At 56.0% G+C, this 22,483-nt stretch overlaps 5 protein-coding genes across 5 annotated transcripts; 4 read left to right on the top strand and 1 right to left on the bottom strand.

The window, feature by feature from the left end:
- Positions 1–6,049: 6,049 nt before the first annotated feature.
- Positions 6,050–6,699, bottom strand: CDEST_09984 (uncharacterized protein; the record flags this gene model as incomplete). Its single annotated transcript, XM_062926142.1, has 2 exons — positions 6,050–6,438; positions 6,603–6,699. The coding sequence occupies 2 exons, from the start codon at positions 6,697–6,699 to the stop codon at positions 6,050–6,052; spliced, it is 486 nt and encodes a 161-aa protein (XP_062782193.1).
- Positions 6,700–7,187: 488 nt separating this feature from the next.
- Positions 7,188–8,059, top strand: CDEST_09983 (uncharacterized protein). The gene has a single exon (XM_062926141.1). The coding sequence runs from the start codon at positions 7,718–7,720 to the stop codon at positions 7,991–7,993; it is 276 nt and encodes a 91-aa protein (XP_062782192.1). The 5' UTR covers positions 7,188–7,717; the 3' UTR covers positions 7,994–8,059.
- Positions 8,060–9,938: 1,879 nt separating this feature from the next.
- Positions 9,939–13,809, top strand: CDEST_09982 (Putative ribonuclease II/R, PIN domain, S1 domain, nucleic acid-binding protein). Its single transcript, XM_062926140.1, has 2 exons — positions 9,939–10,301; positions 10,351–13,809. Exons 1-2 carry the CDS (start codon positions 10,106–10,108, stop codon positions 13,104–13,106), a joined length of 2,952 nt encoding a protein of 983 aa, XP_062782191.1. The 5' UTR covers positions 9,939–10,105; the 3' UTR covers positions 13,107–13,809.
- Positions 13,810–15,258: 1,449 nt separating this feature from the next.
- On the top strand, positions 15,259–18,897 carry CDEST_09981 (Putative phoD-like phosphatase, metallophosphatase domain, PhoD-like superfamily). The gene is made up of 10 exons (XM_062926139.1): positions 15,259–15,544; positions 15,612–16,524; positions 16,582–16,743; positions 16,804–16,873; positions 16,940–17,075; positions 17,126–17,235; positions 17,290–17,373; positions 17,428–17,568; positions 17,623–17,701; positions 17,755–18,897. The coding sequence occupies exons 2-10, from the start codon at positions 15,659–15,661 to the stop codon at positions 18,519–18,521; spliced, it is 2,415 nt and encodes an 804-aa protein (XP_062782190.1). The 5' UTR covers positions 15,259–15,544; positions 15,612–15,658; the 3' UTR covers positions 18,522–18,897.
- A 515-nt stretch (positions 18,898–19,412) lies between these two features.
- CDEST_09980 (Putative delta-1-pyrroline-5-carboxylate dehydrogenase, aldehyde dehydrogenase) lies at positions 19,413–21,632 on the top strand. Its single transcript, XM_062926138.1, has 3 exons — positions 19,413–19,743; positions 19,823–19,930; positions 19,991–21,632. The coding sequence occupies exons 1-3, from the start codon at positions 19,546–19,548 to the stop codon at positions 21,488–21,490; spliced, it is 1,806 nt and encodes a 601-aa protein (XP_062782189.1). The 5' UTR covers positions 19,413–19,545; the 3' UTR covers positions 21,491–21,632.
- Positions 21,633–22,483: the final 851 nt, after the last annotated feature.

Below are 22,483 nucleotides of genomic sequence, written 5' to 3'. Positions count from 1 at the left end.
TCAACTGGGGCTCTCGGAATCGGTCCGCACCTTGTTGTTTCGCATTCATTTCGCATGATACCTACCTGAGGTTGAGATGGCAGCAGCGCAAAGAGCAACCAACGCTTTCGGACTCCTGTGTAAGTCGGGCGGTCTTGGTCCATCTCCTTTGGCCAGTGTTGATACTACCTAGGTGCCATATACCGTGAAGTGTTTGTATGTAAGTACCTAGGTAGGTGAGTGCCTGTTTGACGGCTCCGTATTGATGCCATCCGCTGCATTGACCCTCCTTCACTTAGCAATCTGCATTGGCCTAACCGGTCAACCAGAGCAAGCAATGTTGATTACATACCTACCTTCTTGCGGATGCCATCGTGAAATAATTCATCTAGGTAAGTGAGACTGTAGCAACCGCGCTTTCCCACGCGCCTGCCCTGCATGTGGAGACTGCGCGACAGCGACCGTGAAAAATGAAGCTGGGGATGGAATGGACAGCAGCCAAGGTTTATTTCCTCAGGTAGGTCCCGGGGTACCTACTCAGGTACTGTTCCTACCTAGGTACCTAGGTACCTGCCCCTACCGTACCTCCCCAGGAACGTACCAGAGGTGGTAGGAGGCGGCACGTACCTCCCTGCCACTTACACAGAGCTCTCGCCATGCGGACTGTGCCTGCCTGCCTGCCTGCCCTTCGATTCTCCACGGAAAGCACAAGACGATATCAAGTCAGGTATGCTGGATGCTACCATCGAGCCCATGTCCTTCTTGTCAATTGCACTCCTCGCCGTCTCGTTCGCTCACATCCATCGACGAGGCTACTTTGGCCAGTGCGACCGACTCCACAAGGCCAAGTCAACGTCACTTCACACATCTCGACTTGCATCTCTTGGCCTTCGCCGAACTTCAAGTGCTCCATCTTGCCGCAATAGTCCGCTCGTGACATGTCCCACCTCCGGACGGCAGACATTTGCCCGGCGCTCCAGCGTAACCCAGCACGTCGGTCTAGAGTCCTCATTGTAAAGGCTACTATCACTAATACCAACGTGGACGCCACTTCCTACGAGAACCACAACTTGGCTCGACTACGCCCCCTCACTGGACAGCCCTCCGATGACTACTTTCCCGTCCGGCACGGACCTGTCGTGATCTCGCTGTCTACCCCGTATACATCGCAGGAGCCCTCGACCACTCAAGATGACTCTCACTCGTTATCGCTGACTCCTAACCCTCCAAATCGTTGGCTTACTGCGGATGGTCAAGGCGACAGCTTCCCTGCATGGACTTCAGCGTGGCGAATCTGAAGCTTTTTTTTTCACCCCTCGGGTCTTACTCTGTATGCCTCGAACCATGCGGTTCCATGCCATTTTCAAGACCCTGGAGAGATACTCGCTGCATGGGATGCCTAAAGTAGACTTGCCCGACGGCCAAAGTCTTGGATGACGCCAACCGAGACCCACCCGGGCAACCCACCTGAATACCGAGCACCAGAGGCGCCATCTCACAAGCGTACGTCGTCCTCCGGCCTCAGCGGGCCAATCTCTCCCAGTATTCGGCGATACTTCATAGTCTATGGCCCGCCTGGACTATCACACATCCTAAACGGTGTGTCGACAGGGGCTGCCATTACGGAGAACTGCCCCTGCCCCAGTCCCACGACGCTGCACCCGCCTGCACATGAAAAGGAACAGGGCAGCGGGCAGCATTGCTGCGGCCAAGTGGCTCCCCAGTCTGCGTAGATGAGGTGCGGGAGCGATCACTACTCATCAGAAGAGGGCCAGGTGGCAGCCCAGTCCAGCCCAGCCCACCATCTCACCACCACAACCACCACAACCACCACGCCCATCACCCGAACCTCACATCCATGATCCCACACTCCCACACTCTTCTCAGCACTCAGTGTGGAGCACAGGGACGCCATCTCCCCGGCATGCATATGGCAGGTAAAAAGAAGAAAAAAGGGCACCCGGAAAAAGGGTTGGACGAAGCCAGTCACTTGAATCTCGAGAAAAGAGGACGACGACTGATACCTCAAAAGATCTGGAGTCTTGCGCTGCCTCAGAAAAAGTTTACAAGAGAAATGGCCCGGGGCATCCGCCCCTTGCCGGCTTCTCCGGCAGGAAGTAACGTCTTCACCTATTTTCCAGTCGACTTCAGGCCAGCCAGCACATATCCCTCTCACTGGCCGCTTTAACCCCAGGTTCAGACGACAGCAACCCATATTTGGCTTCAACCGGACAGGACTTCCTTCCATCCTCCCAAACCAAGGACATTTCACATACAGGTAATTCTTGCTTCTCTTCTACGGCACACTGTACGATACCTGTGCAACCCTTGTCAATTTCATACAAGCTCGATATCCCGAGGTCCTCGCCATCTTCAGAAACGTGAGGAATTTCGACTAGAGGACGTCTTGCGGCACTAGCTCGGGCTCAAGCAAACCCCTTCCAATGCTAGCTAGCGTCAGCGGCAATGACTGAATCATTCGGTCTGCAGGACCTCCTCACTTTGCAGTCGGCGGCACGACGACCCAACCTTTTGACAGAGAGCTACACCGGTCTGTTCGGGAGCTGCCTCCAGCTGGAATAGCGGCGTCATGCCTTCTAGGCTTTCCCTAATAAGAGCACGACAGACGGCGAGGCAGCAGGCCAAGGAGCCAGCGTGTGATGTATCATGCAGACGACCAAACTTGGAACACAGTGTTATGCCCAGACGTTGTTTTCCGTTCAACGCAGAGCCTGGAATGGTCGATGAAAGGACAAGGTCAGCTTCCCCTCCCGCCTCTTGATGCTCGTAACACATTCTGCAAGGCTGCCGTTTGACAACCCCAAGACCATTTCAAAAGACTGGACGATGGTTCTGACATGCCCTAAGGCAGCGACATCGTTCAACTTTGTTCGCCGCTGTTCCCAGACTGGCTTCGTTGGTCGAGCTAGACCTGACAACCCAGCTCTTGCCGGAAATGGATCCCATGCAAGGCAGCGGCGTCGACGAGTCTTTCGGGCTGACAATATCTCAGGACCGTCTGGACAGGTCCTTCATCGTCTCGGCTCGAAGGCTGTGTGACAGTAGCTACTCGAATTCCATCCCGATACAAGAATAACAATCCCTACTAAAGCAACAAGCCCAAGCGGACATATTGCGTCGCTCAGCTGGGTTTCGGTAATCGATACGCACCAGCTGAGGCGAGGCACGAAGTCATTCCTTGGTTCTGTGGGCTCATGGAGGAGTAGTTGGCTGTGCAGGCGGGAAAATTCCCGACAGCCTTTTAGCCTGACTCGTTGCTTTTGGGGCCCTTTTTTCTTTCCCGCACAGACACGGTTCTTGTCGCCAGACATCTGATCAGCCAATCGCTGTGGCCTGCATGCCCAGGCGACCTACCATCGGCATGACCCCCAGCACTGGCGCACGCGCTATCGACAACGACCCCTGCAGACAGAGACAATACGGTTGAAGGCGGGCGAAACGGATGGGAGGGGCCAAGGAAGGTCTCTGCCAAGATGCCCCAGCTAGCCGAACGTCGTGTCTTTCTCGGAGCGTCTGACTTTGCAAAACAACGGCCTCGTCTCCGCGCATTCTTACACGAGAGAAGATGATTTGCGGTCCCAGTCTATGTCTGTGTCTCGACTCGTGTGTTCTCTCTTGATCGCCATGGACAAAACACTGATTTAGACTCAAACCTCCCTCTTTCTTTCCCTCAATCTTTTTCTCGGGTGTTGGTACCATGCATCGAGCGGGGACCCGGTTCGACCAAATGTGACTGGCCCCGAGCCTTGATAGATTGGTTCGATGCTGCAAACAGTCCTTTCGGCCAACTCATGCCGCGAGGTTCAACAGGGCATATATTGGGCTTCACGAGGTCGTCGTCGTAGATGGCTTCGATGAGGTCAACCTGCAGCCCCTATTTCCTCGATTATCCGCGGCTTCCTCTCGAGAACTTCCTGCACGCGGGCCACTAAATCCCTTTTCGATGACAAGGGGTCATAGTGGCCCCGTTTATCACATCACGCGCTATGTTAGGGAGCCAGCCAGACTCGCCTAGGATGGCTAGGCAAGAGACATTTCGTCATCATCTCGACCTCCACAGGCGTTGCGGCCGGAGGGACTGCCACAGACACTCATTAGCAGGGGAGGGGAAGAGGCCGGCTCCAAGGATTCCCATGAGAGGATGAGCTTCTGCAAGGTGCTATACTGACACAAACGCACATGTATTGTCGCAGTCTTCAGCAGCCCTGAAGCGGGAAGAAGAGGTGAAATAATGCTTTGGCAGTCAGTTGGCGATTAGTTGGCCGGAAAGGTAAGGTAGGACAAGGTCTTGAGCCATGCAAGACGATGCAGCCAAGCAAGCAGGCGGATTTTCATTTGCTGCTAGACGATGACCGCCGCGGTCTAGGTTGTGCCGGAGTCTTGCAAAACCGAGCCCCTCCTCTCCCCCGCGCGCTCTCGTCCCAAAGCATTAGACTCTACCTGCCTGTCACCCTGTCTCGTCGAAAAAGGCCGCCAGCGGGTTTCAACCCACAGACGATTGGTATGCGGAATACGAAGTATCTAATACCCGTCCTAGTACCGCGAGGATGATGGGCATGGTGGCACGGATCTGACCATGGGAAGTCACATATGTGCATGCGATTGCCGACGGCGATTCAAATCGTCCTGGCTAGTGCAGAGAACCTGCGCGGATCCGAGACCTTGGCGATGGTATACTAGAGCGGCGGTTGTGCAAGTAAGTAAGAAGAATGAGCGGCGTCCTTAGAGTTGATGTAGCATTGGCTGGCAGCGAAAGCCTCTTGCCGACGTGCCTCGCCTCTCATCAGGCGACAGCGGGGCATGCGATTGGCAGCTCAAAGGCCGCTTCTCGTCGTCGCATGGGACTCCATCGCTGACGGGCATCACGGACGTTTCTGGTGTCGACGTTGGTCATTTCTGATTGGCCTCTGCTCGATTAATCCCAGCCCGGACCATATCTGAAGATGCGCCACAGCTGAAACTGGGTGTCAGCTACCTCGCAGCCGGTTATCAATAATGGCGGCATGGAAGTGGACCACGCCGCCAGGCAGCGCGGTCGGTCAAGCAGTGCGAGAAGGGCGTTGGCAACAAGATCGCAACATGGCACTTGCACAGAGACAGTGCTTCACTAGTTTCGTCTCTGCCTCTGCTCAACGGCAGCAAGATTGAGAGGCAAAAGGGCAAAGAAAGCTTCAGCTTACTCGCGTCTATACAGCGACCCGGGTTTGGCAAACAGAAACAACCCCCTCCCCACCGAGTGGATGCGTCTCAACCCAACGTGGCTGGCTCCATGAACGAGGAAGGATTCCGCAAAGACATCGCCCACTGAACAGAAGTTTTTCTAAGACGATGAATTAGTTAGAGGTCAAGAGGGACGGGACTCAAGTCTGATTTCCCCGTTTGTTTCACAAATGGTCTTGCTGGCTGTTCTTTTCTCTTCCTTGTTGACTCGCGTCAAAGATCGCGTCAAAGAACGCGTTCCTCTCACCGATCCTCGATCGAACAAGTGGTGAAGGGGTGCGCGCCAAGGCGCCTTACGGGAACCATGTGACTCAATACGTGAGTCGTCTTCAGACCGCCACTGGGCTCCAGCCACTCAAGGGACCGAATCCTACGGAACTCGAGAGGCTTCATCTATGGATCGTGACTATGAAGTATGGCGGCAACAACTCGCCTGAGAGGGGGTGGTGTGAAGGGTCAAGCTTAGCTCCATGAATGTGGACTTCTGGCAAGAAGTCTAGGGCAGATATGGAACGCTCACGCACAGGAGGGTGGCCAGCAGCAATCGCAAAGATGGAGGGGGTGTGAATGGTGGAAGTCCGGTGACGAAAGGACGGACCAGAGACGAGTGCGATTGGCTCACGAAGTCAAATTCACAACGGCGCACAAGCCAAGCCATACATCATGGGTTCAACTTAGCCCCACCTTTGAGATGGACTATCAGCATGGCTAGGCCCTGCACTTGGTCGACTGGGGGTTGGCCGGATGGTTGCGTCGTGGTGGTGTGGAAGCGCTGTAGGTGATGCTTCCTTACCGTCCTTTTGGGACGGCTTGATGCTAGGCTACCTACTTACATCGTACATCGTACACAGGAAGCAGCGTTGCGATGGGAGAAGAGGATGCAAGTGGTGTTGTCCCAGAGTCGAGACAACGGACGAGGAGCGGTCGAGTGCGGCACGAATGGGTGACTTTCAATATCGACACTGCTTTCTCTGTACGAGACGTACCAGAACGCGCGGTAGCAATCGAGAGACAAGATGCCACTGATACCGCCTTCGCCGTTCCGGTTCCAGTAACAAATCGACGATGCCACCTGGTTCACCACCTGTACGAGCCAAGACAGAGCAGTTCCACCGAGTTTCTGCGCAGCTCGTCCTTTGATGGCCCATTTTGTGCGTACGCATCTACGAACATACGCACGCGCAGCCGGACCTTGCGTCTGGGCCCTCGCCTCAGGAACTGATGGCCAGGTTGACCGATGGTGGTGTCATGCTGCTGCTAGCTGTGATGGGTGGCTGTCAAACCAGTGGACGTCGCCGCAGCGGCACCTAATGGTCTGGGGTAGGTACCTAGCTACCTTGGTAGGGAGGGGAGGAATGAGTGCTAAGGCGCTGGATGGAAACCGTTGCCAGTCTGCCCCCCTGGAGGCTTCGATGTTTTGGCGCCGGTCCCAAGAACTTTCCGCTGTTTATGGCCTCGCTCCCTTTCTTGGACTAACATTGTAACCAACCAGACAGAGCGATAAACAGAGGACGAAGTATACCATCGGTGGAACAAGAAACCTAATGGACATGGCCTTGGTCAAAAGGTCAAGCGAGGCCGCTGCGGCCATGCTAGGATCGTGACCGGGAGAGACTTGAGAAGGTATCAACGGCCAACGGGGCACATTGCACATCAACAAGGACTGTGACGACTGGGCCTGGGCCCGCTGCCCTTCCTTTTTTGCACCGCGGGAACTGCCTTGGGATCCTTGCTACCCGCTCGTGCAGCAAACGCTCATCCATTTCCGAATGGGTGGTGTTTCCCCCCCCCCCCCCCCCCCCATATCCATTCGCATTCACAGTCCACTCAGGGGCCCTTCCCGCCCCCATCTTTGACTGCGTGCCCCCCCTCCCTCTTAACTGCAGAAGAGCATCGCCCATCTCATTTCTTTTCGGGGACACATTCAAGGGGAAAAGGCCTTTCCGATCCCAATCGCCTTTCGTTCGCAGCAGTAAAACCTACTAATGTACAACTGTGCGTGTCTAGCCGCTGTGGAGACATATGACAACCACCCAACCCACCCCCAGCCCATCCCATATGTAAGTCATCCTGCTGTTCTGCCCCCGTTTAGCCACCGGGATAGTGAAGCACCAGGCACACACACACACACACACACACACACACCCAAACGCTCACGTGGCCCCTGAGGTTCGCTTCCGGAGTACTTGGCCTGGCTGGTTGGTTGGTAGAGAGGACAGTATTATGGTATGGCCGGTTCGTCCTTGCTCGACACTCGGAAGCCCGCTGGGGAGCATGTTGATGCCACCGCACGTTCCGAACTTGTTCAACAATCAACGTCATCCACTTTTCACCGTTGCTTTCTTTCTCCGGAAGCGCTTCCACCTCCCTGACACGAGCCACCAGACGCCCAGTTGCCCATACCAAATCCTCCTCCCCAGGTACGTTGCCTGTGCTTGAGGGTGGCCATGCTTAACATGCGTAACGTGTCCTAGCCCCTCGTCGGCACCCATGGTCCATGTTGGACTCGGGGCCATCCGACAAGGTGGCGATGCGACTGGTGTGCCTCTTTGCCAGTCAGTGGCCGGCTTCCTGGGACGAATGGCACGTCTTACACAGCACCTTATCAGTCGGAAGGGATATCGAGATTTTGGGGCTGCGGCGTCGGCACACAGGCATCCACTTTTCAGTTAAGATGGCCATGGAACGACCCGTCGACGGAATACCACATGTCAACAGCGATGGACCTTGCTGTGAGTTGCCTTCACATCACGAGAGCGAGACAAGTAGATAGTGTAGGTGTGTTTCGTCAGTGACACATCTCTCACCGGCTCCCGATACAGACGATGAACACATTGTAAAACAAGCTTGGCTAGCCGTAGCAGTTTCTTCTTAGTTCCCGTTCCGCACAGATGATCTTGGGTTATGCCCATCCCTATTCTGTTCCTGTTTACCAACACCATACTACTCTTGCTCATAGCTTATTCAGACGACGAGCCGATGTGAGGAGCCGCTTCTCATGCAGGTGACTCGTGCGGTGAGAATGCGACGCTGTTCTCGATCTCGAGCCTCCCTTCACCTCGTCGGCTGATGTTTGGATTCGCGACTGCAGGACAAGAGCCCCGACCCCAAGGTTTTCAGGGTCCCGCGAAGCCCACGTTTCCTCCACTTTGTAATGCAGGAAGCCCGCGTTCCCGGCCGAGAAGAAGCCAAATTTCTGACCAAAGGTCTAACAACAAGCCCGAACGCAGTGATGGCTGGTTTCCCTTTTTTGACACTCTTGCCGATTGGTGTTTGGCAATGTCTTGGCTGGGAAACAGCAGCCTTTCGCCGGTCACTGACGTTCCATCCCCTGCGCCAGGGAAACCGCTTTTACGCTGCGCTTCCGCCTGGCCAAGAGTTCTCGGACACTATCAAAGGCAGCCTGGCCATCCCACCCCCCACTCCCGGCTCAAAGAGATCAAAACAACGGAATACAGAGTACAGTACGGACATAGCTGTCGGCAACACTCCCTAACTTGAGAGGGCCGCTCCCGCTGTGACCTCGCGGCTGCCCTTGGCCGCTTGGGCCACGGAACCGGGGCGGCCGATCCAAGCAGGGCAGACATGACGAGCCGTCGAAATCCTTCTTCGTTGATCAGATCATGGCGAGGTAAGCCATTGATAACCAAACCCGAAATCTCAGTAAGCAAGGCTTTACGCTGTACCACGGATGTACAGAGCAATAATCCCCCGTTCTCCTGTTTTCAGGCTTGTGTCTCCTGCCTACTGCCCCTGCCCCCCAACCCCTTCCAGCTTACCCACATACCGAGCTGAATCCCGCCTCCTTGCTTTTCTTCTTCTGGCATCAAGGGGAGACATGTCAGCAAGCAAACACTTCGAAGACGGGGTGTCATGCGAAACGGACGGTTGTTTCCCGATTGATGAGATGAAGTGATACATTAGTTTTTCCTTTCCTTTTCCTGTGTCACCCACGATATGCTTTGGTGAGGTTGCACACGTCCTGCCGTGCGCAACGAACAGAACCGGGGAGGGTGCGACAGACGATCGGGAACGACGCCGTGCGACCGTGGGTGCTCTCGGGGACGGGACACGGGAGACCTAATCAGGGTGCTTAATAAACTTTCGGCAGCCTGCCCTGTCATGTCTTTTCTTGCGGATTAACCGAACCAAGCAGAAGCCTGAGTCTCTTTCTGCATTGGTGCGATTCGGAAGTATCATCGGAGTTAAAACATACTTCTCGAGGCTGAACCTTCTACAGCATGATTTATGGAAGACAAAACCACGCGTTCCGGTCACCTATCTTGAACGGTTTCCTGTGCATGTGTAAAGCACGCGATGGAGCTTCTTCGGGTCACCCCCACCCGAGTTGGCCGTCTGACAATACAAGGCTGCTCTTGTTCCCGATGAGGCTGTCATCGTAGACAATGGCAGCCCTCTTCAGATAAGATTTTGTACCGGAACTAACATCGAGAGTCTTGAATTTGGGACACACCTCGGGCACGCCATCCATCGTGTTCGGGTGGCCGATTAGGGTATCTATCTGCCTAGGCAGGTAACAAGGTGTCTTGTGTACGTACCTACCTCCCTAGATAGGTACCTAGGTACCTAGATATAAGCACGCCACAGGCGGTACCCGAAGACAGGACTATCACGTGTATCGATAAGCGATAGCGGAAGCGATAACGACGGCACACCTGCCGCTTGAGTGATGTCAAGCGCCGCAAGCTCCGTGATTCGTTTGTCAGCCGCCCCGCGCCTTATGTCTGTTCAATTTTCATCATCATCAAAGGCCCCAATCTAAAGGGGCGGGAAAAAAAGAAACGAAAACGAAAATCGCTCGGCTCAACGCCTTCATTGCCAACTCACTCTAACGACGAGGCTGAAATAGAATCATCCGGGGAAAATGACGAGTCTCAAGCGTTCGTTCGAGGCGGACCCTTTTGCTGCCAACATCTCAAGCAAGGTCTACGTCCGATCGACCAGAAAGGGCAAGGTTCAGAAAATCGTGAGAGAGGTATACCTGCGTCAAGACATCCCTTGCTCATCCAAGCTTTGCCGAAGCTGTTTGCAAACGGCCCCCAGAGATGCAGCCAACAATGGTGAGCCCTGACTCTCACTGCTTGGCGAGACGATGCTGACGCTCACTAGTTCAACCATTTGTGCTGTCCGACAAGCCCGCGGGAACAAAGGTGTTCCCCCAGGGGCACTATATCGTCCCCGACACCAACGCTCTGCTGAACGCCATGGACCTTTTCGAGCAGAGCTCGGCCTTCTACGACGTTGTCATTCTGCAGACCGTGCTGGAGGAGCTGCGCAATCGGTCGCTTCCGCTATACAACCGACTCGTCGGTCTCACCAAGAGCGAGGATAAGCGCTTCTATGTCTTCTTCAACGACTTTCGCCTCGAGACTTACGTCAACCGTGAGGCCAACGAGACCGTCAACGACCGCAACGACCGCGCTGTGCGCAAGGCGGTCAAGTGGTATGCCGAGCACCTGGCCCAGACCAAGGCCAAGAATCTCCCCGCTGTCGTCATGCTCAGCGACGACCAAGACTGCCTGAGGAAAGCCAAAGCTGAGGGCGTGACGGCCATGTCGTTGTCCGATTATGTTGGCGGTCTTGAGGACGGCGAGCGGCTGCTCGACATGGTCGCTGAGTCACGGAACTCGGGCTACTCCAAGAAACCCGCCGGGCCGATATATCCCGAGTACTTCACCATGTCCAAGCTGATGACGGGCGTCAAGGCCGGGCTTCTGCACCAGGGCATCTTCAACGTCTCGCCGTACAATTATCTCGAGGGGTCCATTAACGTCCCTGCGTTCCCCAAGCCTCTCATTGTCCTCGGCAGGGAGAACATCAATAGAGCTGTCAGCGGCGATGTCGTTGTCGTTGAGGTTTTGCCAAAGGAGCAGTGGAAGGAGCCGTCAACAAAAATTATCGAGGAGGAGGCGGTCACTCGCGACGAAAATGCCGACGAAGAAGCAGCTCAGGATATCGTGTCCGAGAAGGAGCGCAAGGCGCTGCAAGAGGAGGTCAAGAAGACGCACAGCAAGAGCACCGAGGGCCGTCCGCAACCCACGGCAAAGGTCGTCGGCATCATCAAGCGCAACTGGAGACAGTATGTTGGACACATCGACCCTTCGTCGGCGAGCAAGAGCGGTGGCCAGGGCCGCAAGCAGGACAACGTTTTCCTCATCCCGATGGACAAGCGCATCCCCAAGATCAAACTGCGCTCGAGACAGGTCCCCGAGCTCCTCGGCAAGCGTCTGCTGGTCACCATCGATGCGTGGGACCGCGACTCCAGATATCCCGTCGGCCACTTTGTGCGTTCACTGGGTGAGCTCGAGACCAAGGCCGCCGAGACGGAGGCCTTGTTATTGGAGCACGACGTGCAGTACCGCCCCTTCCCCAAGACGGTGCTCGACTGCCTACCGAAGGAGGGGCACGACTGGCGAGTCCCCCAAAACCTGGAGGATCCCGGCTGGAGAGACAGGGAGGATCTCCGCAAGCTTCTCATCTGCAGTATTGACCCCATCGGCTGTCAAGACATCGATGACACGCTCCACGCGCGGCCGCTCCCCAATGGCAATTTCGAAGTCGGCGTCCACATCGCCGACGTGTCCCACTTTGTCAAACCTGGCAATGCCATGGACACGGAGGCCAGCCTGCGAGGCACGTCCGTGTATCTCGTGGACAAGCGTATCGACATGTTGCCCATGCTCCTCGGCACCGACTTGTGCTCGCTGAAGCCCTACGTCGAGCGCTATGCCTTCTCCGTCATCTGGGAGATGAATCCGAACGCGGACATTGTCGGAGCTCGCTTCACCAAGTCGGTCATCCAGTCCAAGGAGGCTTTCAGCTACGAGGCGGCCCAGCTCCGCGTTGACGACGCCTCCCAGCAGGACGATCTCACCAACAGCATCAGAACGCTCATGATGCTGTCCAAAAAGCTGAAGCAGAAGCGCATGGACGCCGGCGCCCTCAGCCTGTCGTCCCCCGAGGTCAAGGTGCAGATGGAGTCGGAGACATCGGATCCCATCGACGTCAAGACGAAGCAGCACCTCGACACCATGTCTTTGGTCGAGGAGTTTATGCTGCTTGCCAACGTCAGCGTCGCCAGCAAGATCTATGAAGCCTTCCCGCAGACCGCCATCCTTCGTCGTCACGGTGCCCCGCCCAAGACTAACTTTGACGAGCTCTCCAACCAGCTCAGGGTCAAGAAGGGCCTGGAGCTTCGCGTCGACTCGAGCAAGGCGCTCGCCGACTCGCTCGACAACTGCGTAGACCCCGCCGACCCCTTCTTCAACACGCTCGTCCGCATCATGGCCACCCGCTGCATGATGAGCGCCGAGTACTTCTGTTCCGGCACACAGGCGTACCCCGAGTTCCGCCACTACGGCCTGGCATCGGAGATTTACACGCACTTCACCTCCCCGATCCGCCGGTATGCTGATCTCGTCGCCCACAGGCAGCTAGCGGCGGCCATCGGGTACGAGGCGATCCATCCGGCGGTGCGCAGCAGCGGCAAGCTCGAGGCCGTGTGCAAGAACATCAACGTACGGCACCGTAACGCGCAGCTGGCGGGCCGTGCCAGCATCGCCTACTACGTTGGCCAGGCGCTCAAGGGCCGGGTCGCAGAGGAGGAGGCCTTTGTGATGAAGATCTTCAGCAACGGCTTTGTAGTGCTCGTACCGCGGTTCGGCATCGAGGGGCTTATCCGGCTCCGCGACCTCGCTGAGCCGGAGCCTGAGAGCGCATTCGATGCGGAGAACTACGTGCTGACGACGACGGGAAGCTACAAGTTGAAGGTGGAACTGTTCCAGAAGGTCAAGGTTAAGGTCACTGATGAGAAGGACGAGGCGACGGGGAAGAGGGGTGTCAAGATGGAGCTCGTCAAGGCTTGAGAGGCTGCCTTGGATTTTTCTCTGTCGTTGGAGTCGGGACGTGATGTGGATGAGAATGTGGCATAGATAGAGCAGCCCAAGAAGTCCTCTAAGGCGAGCATCTTGTGATCGAGGCAGAGCCATATTTACCTACCACTAATGGAAGGCAGTTCTCGAACGTGGTCGATTTGACATGGCGAGAGGTTCTTTCCTCACTGCTAGCGTCAACAAGAATTATCCATCTCCTGGTTTGGCGCTTGAACTGAACACGACAGGACACCCACTTTGGGCAATTGGAGCGGCTGATGACCAGTTATTGAATAATCGCTTTTGTTGATCCTCTCAATACGGCGACTCTAGTCTCCTCCGTATTTGAAAACAAAGTCAAGCATCCCAAGGAGCGTGGGATGCATCCCCAATGCCTTGGAACAGAGTCCACGTCGGCGCCGGTTCTCGGTGTGCACCTCGGCCGCCGCCGAAAATGCACCGCGAATGCGGGGTGTGGATGCCGACATCAGGTGGGGGTTGTTGTTTGTTATCTTTACGCGGAGAGGGAGGAAGGCCGGGACGGCAAGACGCCCACTGGCGTCCGCAAATCCAATTCTACGGCATGCGTGTTGGCATGGGAAACAAGAAAGAGGGAGAGAAAGAATGGGCCCAAGAATTCCGTGGCCAAGAAAACGAGGGCTCACAAGGCCTGCAGCGGATGGCAGGGAATATGAACAAGGATAGGTCCCGGAGCGGGTCATTTTCAGCCTTGGCCCTTGTGGGGGCATCATCGTTCCAATCTCACCTAGGTAGGCATCCACAGTCCGAGCCACAGGTCCTGACGTAGGTGATTTCTCTATAGCGAACCGGGCAGACTCACCAGCAAGGCCAGTGACCACTATAGAACCACCCAACAGCAGCAGCTTGCCGCGGCGCTTTACCTTTTCGACCCGTCCTTTTCCCGCAGGCCTCGCATGCCTCGCATGCCCGCTAGTTTCGTCTCCCTTCCTAAGGTAGTTGGTACTGTACCGACTTGATGCCACAGGTCATCAAAGGGGCTCCGCGAGTTTGCGACAACCCTTGCAGGATGCTAAACCAGCGCAGGCGCACAAAGAACCGAGCCCGCTGCCCACTCAATGCTGGATTCGGACACGTGCAGTGCAAGGGTTACATTGAGTGGTGCCTGCTGCCCGGCAACTGCCTGCAGGCATGGGGCTGGCGTCGTTGGCAAGACCAAAAAAAAAAAAGCAAGTTGGAGCTCTGGTTCACACCGCGCGCCATCCTGGATCCCCAAAGCTTGCCAGCAAACGACAGCGATGACGACGACGTGGACGTTATCCTTGGCAAGCTGGAGGGAGCCGAACGTTCGACGCGGCTACAGCCATCAATCGCCTCTGGGCGAGGGGCGGCCGAGAGGCGATGGGATACCTACTCGCTTTTGAGTGGCCCAATCGCGACTGGTGCTGGTTGTTTCTCCCGATCTACGGATTGACAGAGCATAACAAACATGTATTACGGATATTTGCACGAATGGAATCCAATAGGACTCGGGAGATGGAAATACCGGTTCTAATTTGTCAATGTCAGCTTGTGATTGCTGCATCAAGGACTGCGCTCTGGAGTTGCAGGTGGGTAGGTAGCCACGCTACTCAAGATGACCCACGACGAGATGCAGAGATTCGTTCCTCTTGTTGCGCGTCATCGGCCAAGGCCATCCATCTACATGGTGTTGGATGTGCCAATGCCCGCTGAATGTGACAGAATCCATTTTTCAAAAGAATTGCAGAACAAAATCCGGCCAGGAAATGGCACATTATGAAGCACGAGCACCGTCTCCTTTCCGAGCCCTTAGTCCCGTGAACTCCACGGTCGCCAACTTTCTTCCCTCGGATTTGGTCCGTCCCGGGTTGACCCCTACCACGAGGTTGCTGATTGATCGCCCGGTCCACCCACCTTGCAGCATCTCAGCACGAACGGGTAGCACTATGCTAGTAACTCATACTACACTACCTTAACCTACGGAGTGCCACCAGCTTCATCAGGTCCAGTTTCCAGCAGTAGCGCGCGTCGCTCGCAGCGGTTTGCGTAGTGGGCTGTCTCCCCACTGACGCCAATCCCTACCACTCCAAATCCTATGTGTACTGGTGCTACCCGGGGGGAGGGGGGGCAAGCAAAGCATGCAATCCAACACAACACGATACACCCTTTCCTGGTGCGATTTGTGGTGGGATTCGACGACACCCTCTTTTCAATTTCTCTTTCCCATCATTCCCCCCCTTTCTTCCTTTCCCTTCTCTGTCCCTGAAGTTGCCGCTGTCGTCGTCTTGCATTTCCCTCCCTCGTCGCAATACCAGATTCCCGATTCTCGATAGCCCCGGAGCTGCTCAATCGCAAGCAGCTATCCCTGGAGGCTGCAGCTGACCGCCGCGCGCAAACAGACCCTGTCGGTCTAATCTCTGCGCCGAGACATTGTGAGCAGCCACTGTTGCCCAATGACATTTCTGTCGTCCTTTGGAGAAACTAACAGCTTCCTCCCAGGACAAAGACGAAAAAACAAACCACAGTTCCAACAGACAATCGCAACCATGGCTTCTCGTCTCCAAGGAGAAGCTCTCGATGATGTCGAGCACAACCCTCACGCTTCCTCCAACAGATGGCGTCATCAAGAGAGCTCGGCTTTCGCGCGTCATGCCGTCGCCGCCCATGCCCAGCCCCGCGATCCCCAAGAACGAGGAACCACGAACGATCTGGCCAGTTTCCTGAACCGCGACCGCGTCGAGCCTGAGAACCCCAATGCTGCTCCCAATTTCAAACCCATTATGATCGCCGCCGGTGAGGCTGCCGGCCAGGAGGAGCCGCGCTCGAACCCGACTCACGCCAACGAGCAGGAACCCCCCGACGGCAGGGAGATCATTTGCGGCCCACTACTCAACTACCGCAGGATGGACGGCGACCGTTGGTACGGGAGTGTCTTGATTGTTGCCAGGGGCGGCGGTAAGACGCAGAGTTTCTTTCCTCACCTGGTTCTACGTCCTGCCGACACGGTCAATGACCGGCAGGCTCATGCTGAGACGAATGGAGTGGATGGCACCAACGGCGCCGTCAATACCTCCGACTCCGGCGCAGCAACCGGCAGCAACACGAATGACGCGGAAATTCAAGGGCAATGCCTCTACTCCGACCCGCGCAATACCTTCTGGGCCTTCGACATAACTCTTCCTCTCAGTCAAGCCGAGGCGAAGTGGGAGTACTTGATTCCGGATATGCGACAGTCGGCCACCATCCGACCCGACCGCTACCACTTCTTCGTCCCCGCCATCCACGAGTCGATGCGCATCATGTTCCATTCTTGCAACGGATTCAGTGTGGGTACGGACGAAGACGCCTGGAGTGGTCCCGCCCTGTGGAACGATGTCAACAGGCACCACAAAGAACGGCCATTTCATGTCATGTGAGTCTCATGTCTTGCTTGATCTGGTGCGAGGACGCGTTGCTGACGGCCGCAAAGGCTCGGAGGAGGTGATCAGATCTACAACGATGGCATTCGAGTCGACGGGCCCCTGCGTGAATGGACCGAGATCTCGAACCCCAAGAAGCGCAAACACTTCCCCTTTCCGGAGAAGCTTCGCCAGGCTTGCGACGACTACTACTTGAAGAACTACATTCGCTGGTATGTTGAATGTCAGAGGGTGCCTGGATAGAGCGCCATAAGGTCTGACACTGGAAGCAGGTACTCAACGGAGCCCTTCGCGACTGCCAATGCCCAGATCCCCCAGCTCAACATATGGGATGACCACGATGTATGTTGAAACAAAAACACCCGTGAAATGCGCACGCGATGGGAATGAGCTGACCTGAGAACGCAGATCATCGACGGGTTCGGTTCTTACGTCGACGACTTCATGCGATGCGACGTGTTCAGGGGCATTGGTGGAACTGCTCACAAGTACTACATGCTGTTCCAGCACCACCTTCCCCCACCAGCGTCTACCTATACCTCAGGTGAGCTTGATGTTCAATCAAGATAAGATTGGGTACTGACTCACGGCCAGACCATACCACTACATCCGAGGACCAAGGTCTCGACCCCAACCAGCTCATGGACAGCTTTGTTGCCCCTGCCAAATCAGACCCCAGTTACATTGTTGGAAAGCAGCCCGGCGTAAGTGCTAAGTTGGCACCTCTCGCCCCCCAAAGACGTGACTAACAAGTTTAGCCTTATGTGGCCGAGCACTCGCACAATATGTTCGCCCGATTGGGAGCGCGTATTGCCTTCCTCGGTATCGACGCTCGAACCGAGGTACGTGTACCCGAAGACTGCGCGAGAGATTGGGAAAGGACTGACGATTTGTAGCGTACGCGCCACCAAATCAACTATCCAGAGACGTACGACTTGATCTTTGGCCGCCTGAGGCAGGAGCTGAAGTCGGCTGCCGAATCGGGGCGCCCGTTCAAGCACTTGATTCTCCTGCTAGGAATTCCGATAGCATACCCTGTGAGCTCATGTCGCTTGCGTGAGTGGTCGTATTGAAAGCTAACCATTCGACAGCGCTTGACGTGGCTCGAGAATGTTTTCAGAAGCCCTATTATGGGCCCGGTGAAGTTCTTGAACAGGAGATTCGGCTTCGGTACGTGCTCTAGTAAGACCTGCTCATGTTGTTAGCTTGCTGACCGTTTCTAGCCGGTGGTGTCTTTAACCACTTCGACGGCAGCATCGACTTGCTCGATGATCTCGACGACCACTACACGGCCAGGACCCATAAAAAGGAGCGCAACGCTCTCGTCGAGAGGCTTCAGGCCATTTCGTCCGAGTTCTCGGTCCGCATAACCATTTTGGGTGGTGATGTGCACTTGGCGGCCATGGGCCGCTTCTACTCCAACCCTCGCCTCAACATTGCCACAGAGAACGACCACCGCTACATGGCCAATGTGGTCTCTTCGGCCATCACCAATAAGCCGCCGCCAGCGGCTATTGCGAACTTGCTGGCCAGGCGGAACAAGATCCACCATCTGAACCACGACACTGACGAGACTCTGCTCAGGTTCTTCGACAAGGACCCGGGTGACTCGAGCAAGACGTCGGGCTCCAACCATGTAACGATGCCCAGTCGCAACTTTGCCATATTGACAGAAAATTCGCCCAACCAGGGACTTGCGGCGCCTACCAACGGCGATACGCGATCTGTGATCTCGGGCAAGGGCGGGCATGATTTCCTACACAATGGCGAGGTCGAGTCCGGCTCAAAGCATAAGGCTGCCGGGAAACAGCACGGTACCGGCAATGACGGCAGCTTGGACATCTGCATCCGTGTCGAGATCGACCAATCCAACCGCGAAGGTATCACTGAGGGCTACGGTGTCACTGTGCCCCAACTCAAATACCAGAGTCAGCCTGAGCCGGTCGAGGCATTCCCCGAGCAGGAGCGCCCCAATGGGCACGGAGAATAGAAGGCTCTGAGCGACGTTGTCGCGAACGCCCGATGAAGTTTCGAGGTGGCATCAAACTTTTGCTGCTATTGGTACTCCGGCGATCGGAAAGCCGATCCGAAGTGTTGATGGTTGCATTACGTTATACCCATGAAGCGAGCTACCCATATTACCTAGTGATAGACGGGTGTAGAATATCCAGAGTGGGTGTATCTGGGAGCCCGAGCTCTGCATTGTTTGCTGGATATATCAAGCCGCGGGAGACCCAGAGAGGTGGGCCCGAGAACGAGGCTTCTTTTTTTGTTGCTTTTTTTTCCTTCTCTATCACAATGTTCTAATTCATCTTACTTTTCTTCTCTTTTAGCAGCTAGGAGCAATAATACATGCCGCGTCTCCACGTCGGGATGCGCATCCGATCCCGATTTCGTAAAGTCGGGATCGGGGGGTTATCTGCCAGGTCCGCTGAGCCGATCAAGTCCGCTGTTATCAAAATCTCCACCCAGTCCAACGATACAATTGGCGTTTTTGATTGGCTAATTCTTTCCCCGCAAAGTGCAAGAATAGCAGCGATAGGCCGGCGGAGACTGCTGAGGCAGAACTTATCAGCAGTGAGTGACACTATGCCCCGACGTCATTGGTCTCCGAGTGACCCGCTCCCCTCTGAATCCAGCGTCCCGAACCTACGCAACCCCTCACAAGCTCCCCGTCCGCGTCTCGAGAGCTGGCCCGTCGCATTCTTAACCCGTGGCCACCCGACAGTTGTCGGGGGGAGAACGCGCAAGGCGTGCCGACGATTGCTCATAATATCCAGGAACGAAGGCTCTTCATTCATTGCATGGAAACCTTATAGCTAGTCAGATGCCGTGCATTTATCCGCTCCGAAATATAACCTGCTCCAAACTCCAACCATTAATTGACCGTCAACCTTCCGCCTCACAATCTCTTCGCCTCTTCAGTGTGTCTCCTTGGAGGAACTCTTTCCTGCCCAATCCATCGCTAGAAGGCGTTGATCTGCTGCTGCTGCTGCTGCTCATAACTGCTCATCATGGCGTCCACACGAGCAACTGGGCTCTTGAACTCCCAACTTCGGAGCTCAGCCCGCATCACATCCCTCGGACACAGCGTCTCTGCTGCTTCGACCAGCCGTCTCACAAGACGTCTGCCTGTCTCCACGACAAGGACCGCAGTTAGAACGGCGACCTTTGCTGCATTCAAGGTCCCCAGCATCAACAACGAGCCCAATGTGAGTGAGACACACTCTACAAGGAGCTTTGAGAGTTGGGCATGTAGTGTGGGGTAGATAGAAAGCTGACAATCACTAGCAACACTACGCGAAAGGTTCCGCTCAACGCGAAGGGCTGACCGCCGCGCTCAACGCCCTGGAAAACAAGCTGCCCTTGGAGGTGCCCATTGTTATTGATGGAAAAGAGGTCAGTATCGCTATTCCTCGACCGCCAATCGACCGACAAGACAGCTGACAGACTCCATAGATCAAGACTGGCAACACCAGAAATCAAGTCAACCCGGCCGACCACAACACCACCGTAGCGACGTACCACCAGGCCTCGCCGTCCGATGTTAAGAAGGCAATCGAATCGGCCCTCCAGGCTAAGCCCTCGTGGGAGGCTCTCCCCTTCGCCGACCGCGCCGCCGTCTTCCTCAAGGCCGCCGACCTCATCGCCACCAAGTACCGCTACGACATCATGGCCGCTACTATGGTGGGCCAGGGCAAGAACGCGTGGCAGGCCGAGATCGACGCCGCCGCAGAGCTGGTCGACTTCCTGCGCTTCAACGTCAAGTACGCCGAGGAGCTGTACGCCCAGCAGCCGGTGCACAACAGCCCCGGCGTGTGGAACCGCGTCGAGTACCGGGCGCTCGAGGGCTTTGTGTACGCCGTCAGCCCCTTCAACTTCACCGCCATCGCCGGTAACCTTCCCGGTGCGCCGGCGCTGCTTGGCAACGTCGTCGTCTGGAAGCCCAGCGACTACGCCATTGCGTCCAATTGGCTCGTCTACAACATTCTGATTGAGGCCGGCTTGCCCCGCGATGTCATCCAATTCGTGCCTGGCAACCCAGAGGAGGTCACCAAGGCCGTGTTGGAGCACAAGAAGTTCGCCGCGCTTCACTACACTGGCAGCACCGCCATCTTCCGCAAGCTGTACGGCGCCATCGGCGACGGTGTTGCCAAGGGCCACTACCAGTCGTATCCCAGGATCATCGGTGAGACGGGCGGCAAGAACTTCCACCTGATCCACTCCTCCGCCGACGTCGACAACGCCGTCAAGCAGACCATCCGCGGCGCGTTCGAGTTCCAGGGCCAGAAGTGCAGCGCGACGTCGAGGGCGTACGTGCCCCGGTCGATCTGGCCCAAGTTCAAGGAGGGCCTGGCCGACGAGGTCAGCAAGATCAAGATTGGCAACCCCGCCGACCACAGCAATTTCATGGGCCCCGTCATCCACGAGGGATCGTTCAAGAAGCTCTCGGGCGTCATCGACGAGGCCAAAGAGGACGCGGAGCTGGAGCTCATCGCGGGCGGCACGTACGACTCATCCAAGGGGTACTTCGTGCACCCCACCATCTACCAGACGACCAACAAGAACCATAAGCTGCTGAGCACCGAGCTCTTCGGACCCGTGCTGACAATCTACGTGTACGACGACACGACCCACCCGGAGCAGGCCTTCTCGTCCGCGTGTGACCTCGTCGACTCGACGGGCGAATACGGCCTTACGGGATCCATCTTTGCGGCCGACCGCGCGGCGGTGCGGTTCGCCGAGGACAGGCTGCGTAACTCAGCGGGCAACTTCTACATCAACTGCAAGAGCACGGGCGCCGTGGTGGGACAGCAGCCGTTCGGCGGCGGCAGGGCGAGCGGAACGAACGATAAAGCCGGCAGCCAAAACCTGCTCAGCCGGTTCGTGAGCGTGAGGAGCATCAAGGAGGAGTTTGCGGCGACGACCAAGGTCGAGTATCCCTCCAACGAAGTTTAAAATAGGAAGATAGATGCGCGTGAAGGGCAAGCGTGGGAGAAGTTTGTAAAATTGCTAAACAGGGCGGTATTTGTATTTCTTGGCATCGGGATGGGATCATCTGGTTTATCTACCTACACACCTTCGCTCACTATGGCGTTGAGTTAAGGGGGGAGGGGGGGATTACGAGCATCTTGATACGATCACAATGAAGCAATCCGAGATTTGTGTCTTCTTCTCCCCAACAACCTGTGAGATCGAGAGTGTTATGGAAGGCTTGGTTTCCTCGAATAATTAATGGCCATCGGAACACTGCGTTGAGACAAAGCGTGAAGCCGGACCTGTGCAGCGTAGGTGTGGGTGGTCTACCGCCAAGACTTGGCGACAGCTCAGAGCATGTCGACCATGCGACGAGGGGCGGAGTATAGTATCTAAATGTGTGCGTCTGGAGCTGCCTTTTGGAAGAAACTCCGTATCTTTTTGCAAACAAACAAGCATCAGGGCAGGAGGAAAGGGATGGCGGCGCGGCCTGGCTGAGAACGCGCTCGACGAGGGACACAGGGCACAGACAGTATGCTCGTTGCTAGTTCATCCACCTTGCAAGGCGGCGGTTGAAGGCGAGATCACGCCGTCACGTGCTTACGTTGAGGTGTCTGATGTCGACCTGGTTCAGGAGGGGGAGAACTGAAGTGAACCAAGCTTCTCGCTGGAGTTCCCAGAGTCTTGGAAGCTGTGATGGGCCTTGGCCCCTGCGCTACCCTCTGGCTAACATTGCCTCAGTCGACGGAGGGCGGGTCAGGGGGGGTTCGGACGCTAGTCTAAATCGAGACGGCGTCCCCCCGTTGGAGCGGTACAACAGCGAGCTTCGCCGCCCAGCTCCTCTTAAATAGAGTTTCGGTCCCGGTTTTTGCTTCACCGGGGGGCGGTTCACCAGTCTGGGGAGTTTAGAAAGAGGCAAGTGGGATCGTAGTAGCCCTTGGTTACAGAGGCAGCCAGCCTGCCGTGACCCTTTTT

This window comes from Colletotrichum destructivum, chromosome 6 (genome assembly GCF_034447905.1).
Source record: "Colletotrichum destructivum chromosome 6, complete sequence".
Lineage (NCBI taxonomy): Eukaryota > Fungi > Ascomycota > Sordariomycetes > Glomerellales > Glomerellaceae > Colletotrichum > Colletotrichum destructivum.
This window is presented reverse-complemented; position numbering and strand designations above follow the sequence as displayed.

Coding starts and splice junctions, on each gene's coding strand:
- CDEST_09982 (XM_062926140.1), top strand. CDS start 10,106: ATGACGAGTCTCAAGCGTTCGTTCGAGGCGGACCCTTTTGCTGCCAAC. Junction 10,302..10,350: donor CAGAGATGCAGCCAACAATG/GTGAGCCCTGAC, acceptor GACGCTCACTAG/TTCAACCATTTGTGCTGTCC.
- CDEST_09981 (XM_062926139.1), top strand. CDS start 15,659: ATGGCTTCTCGTCTCCAAGGAGAAGCTCTCGATGATGTCGAGCACAAC. Junction 16,525..16,581: donor GAACGGCCATTTCATGTCAT/GTGAGTCTCATG, acceptor ACGGCCGCAAAG/GCTCGGAGGAGGTGATCAGA. Junction 16,874..16,939: donor ACATATGGGATGACCACGAT/GTATGTTGAAAC, acceptor CTGAGAACGCAG/ATCATCGACGGGTTCGGTTC.
- CDEST_09983 (XM_062926141.1), top strand. CDS start 7,718: ATGTTGGACTCGGGGCCATCCGACAAGGTGGCGATGCGACTGGTGTGC.
- CDEST_09980 (XM_062926138.1), top strand. CDS start 19,546: ATGGCGTCCACACGAGCAACTGGGCTCTTGAACTCCCAACTTCGGAGC. Junction 19,744..19,822: donor GCATCAACAACGAGCCCAAT/GTGAGTGAGACA, acceptor GACAATCACTAG/CAACACTACGCGAAAGGTTC. Junction 19,931..19,990: donor TTGTTATTGATGGAAAAGAG/GTCAGTATCGCT, acceptor CAGACTCCATAG/ATCAAGACTGGCAACACCAG.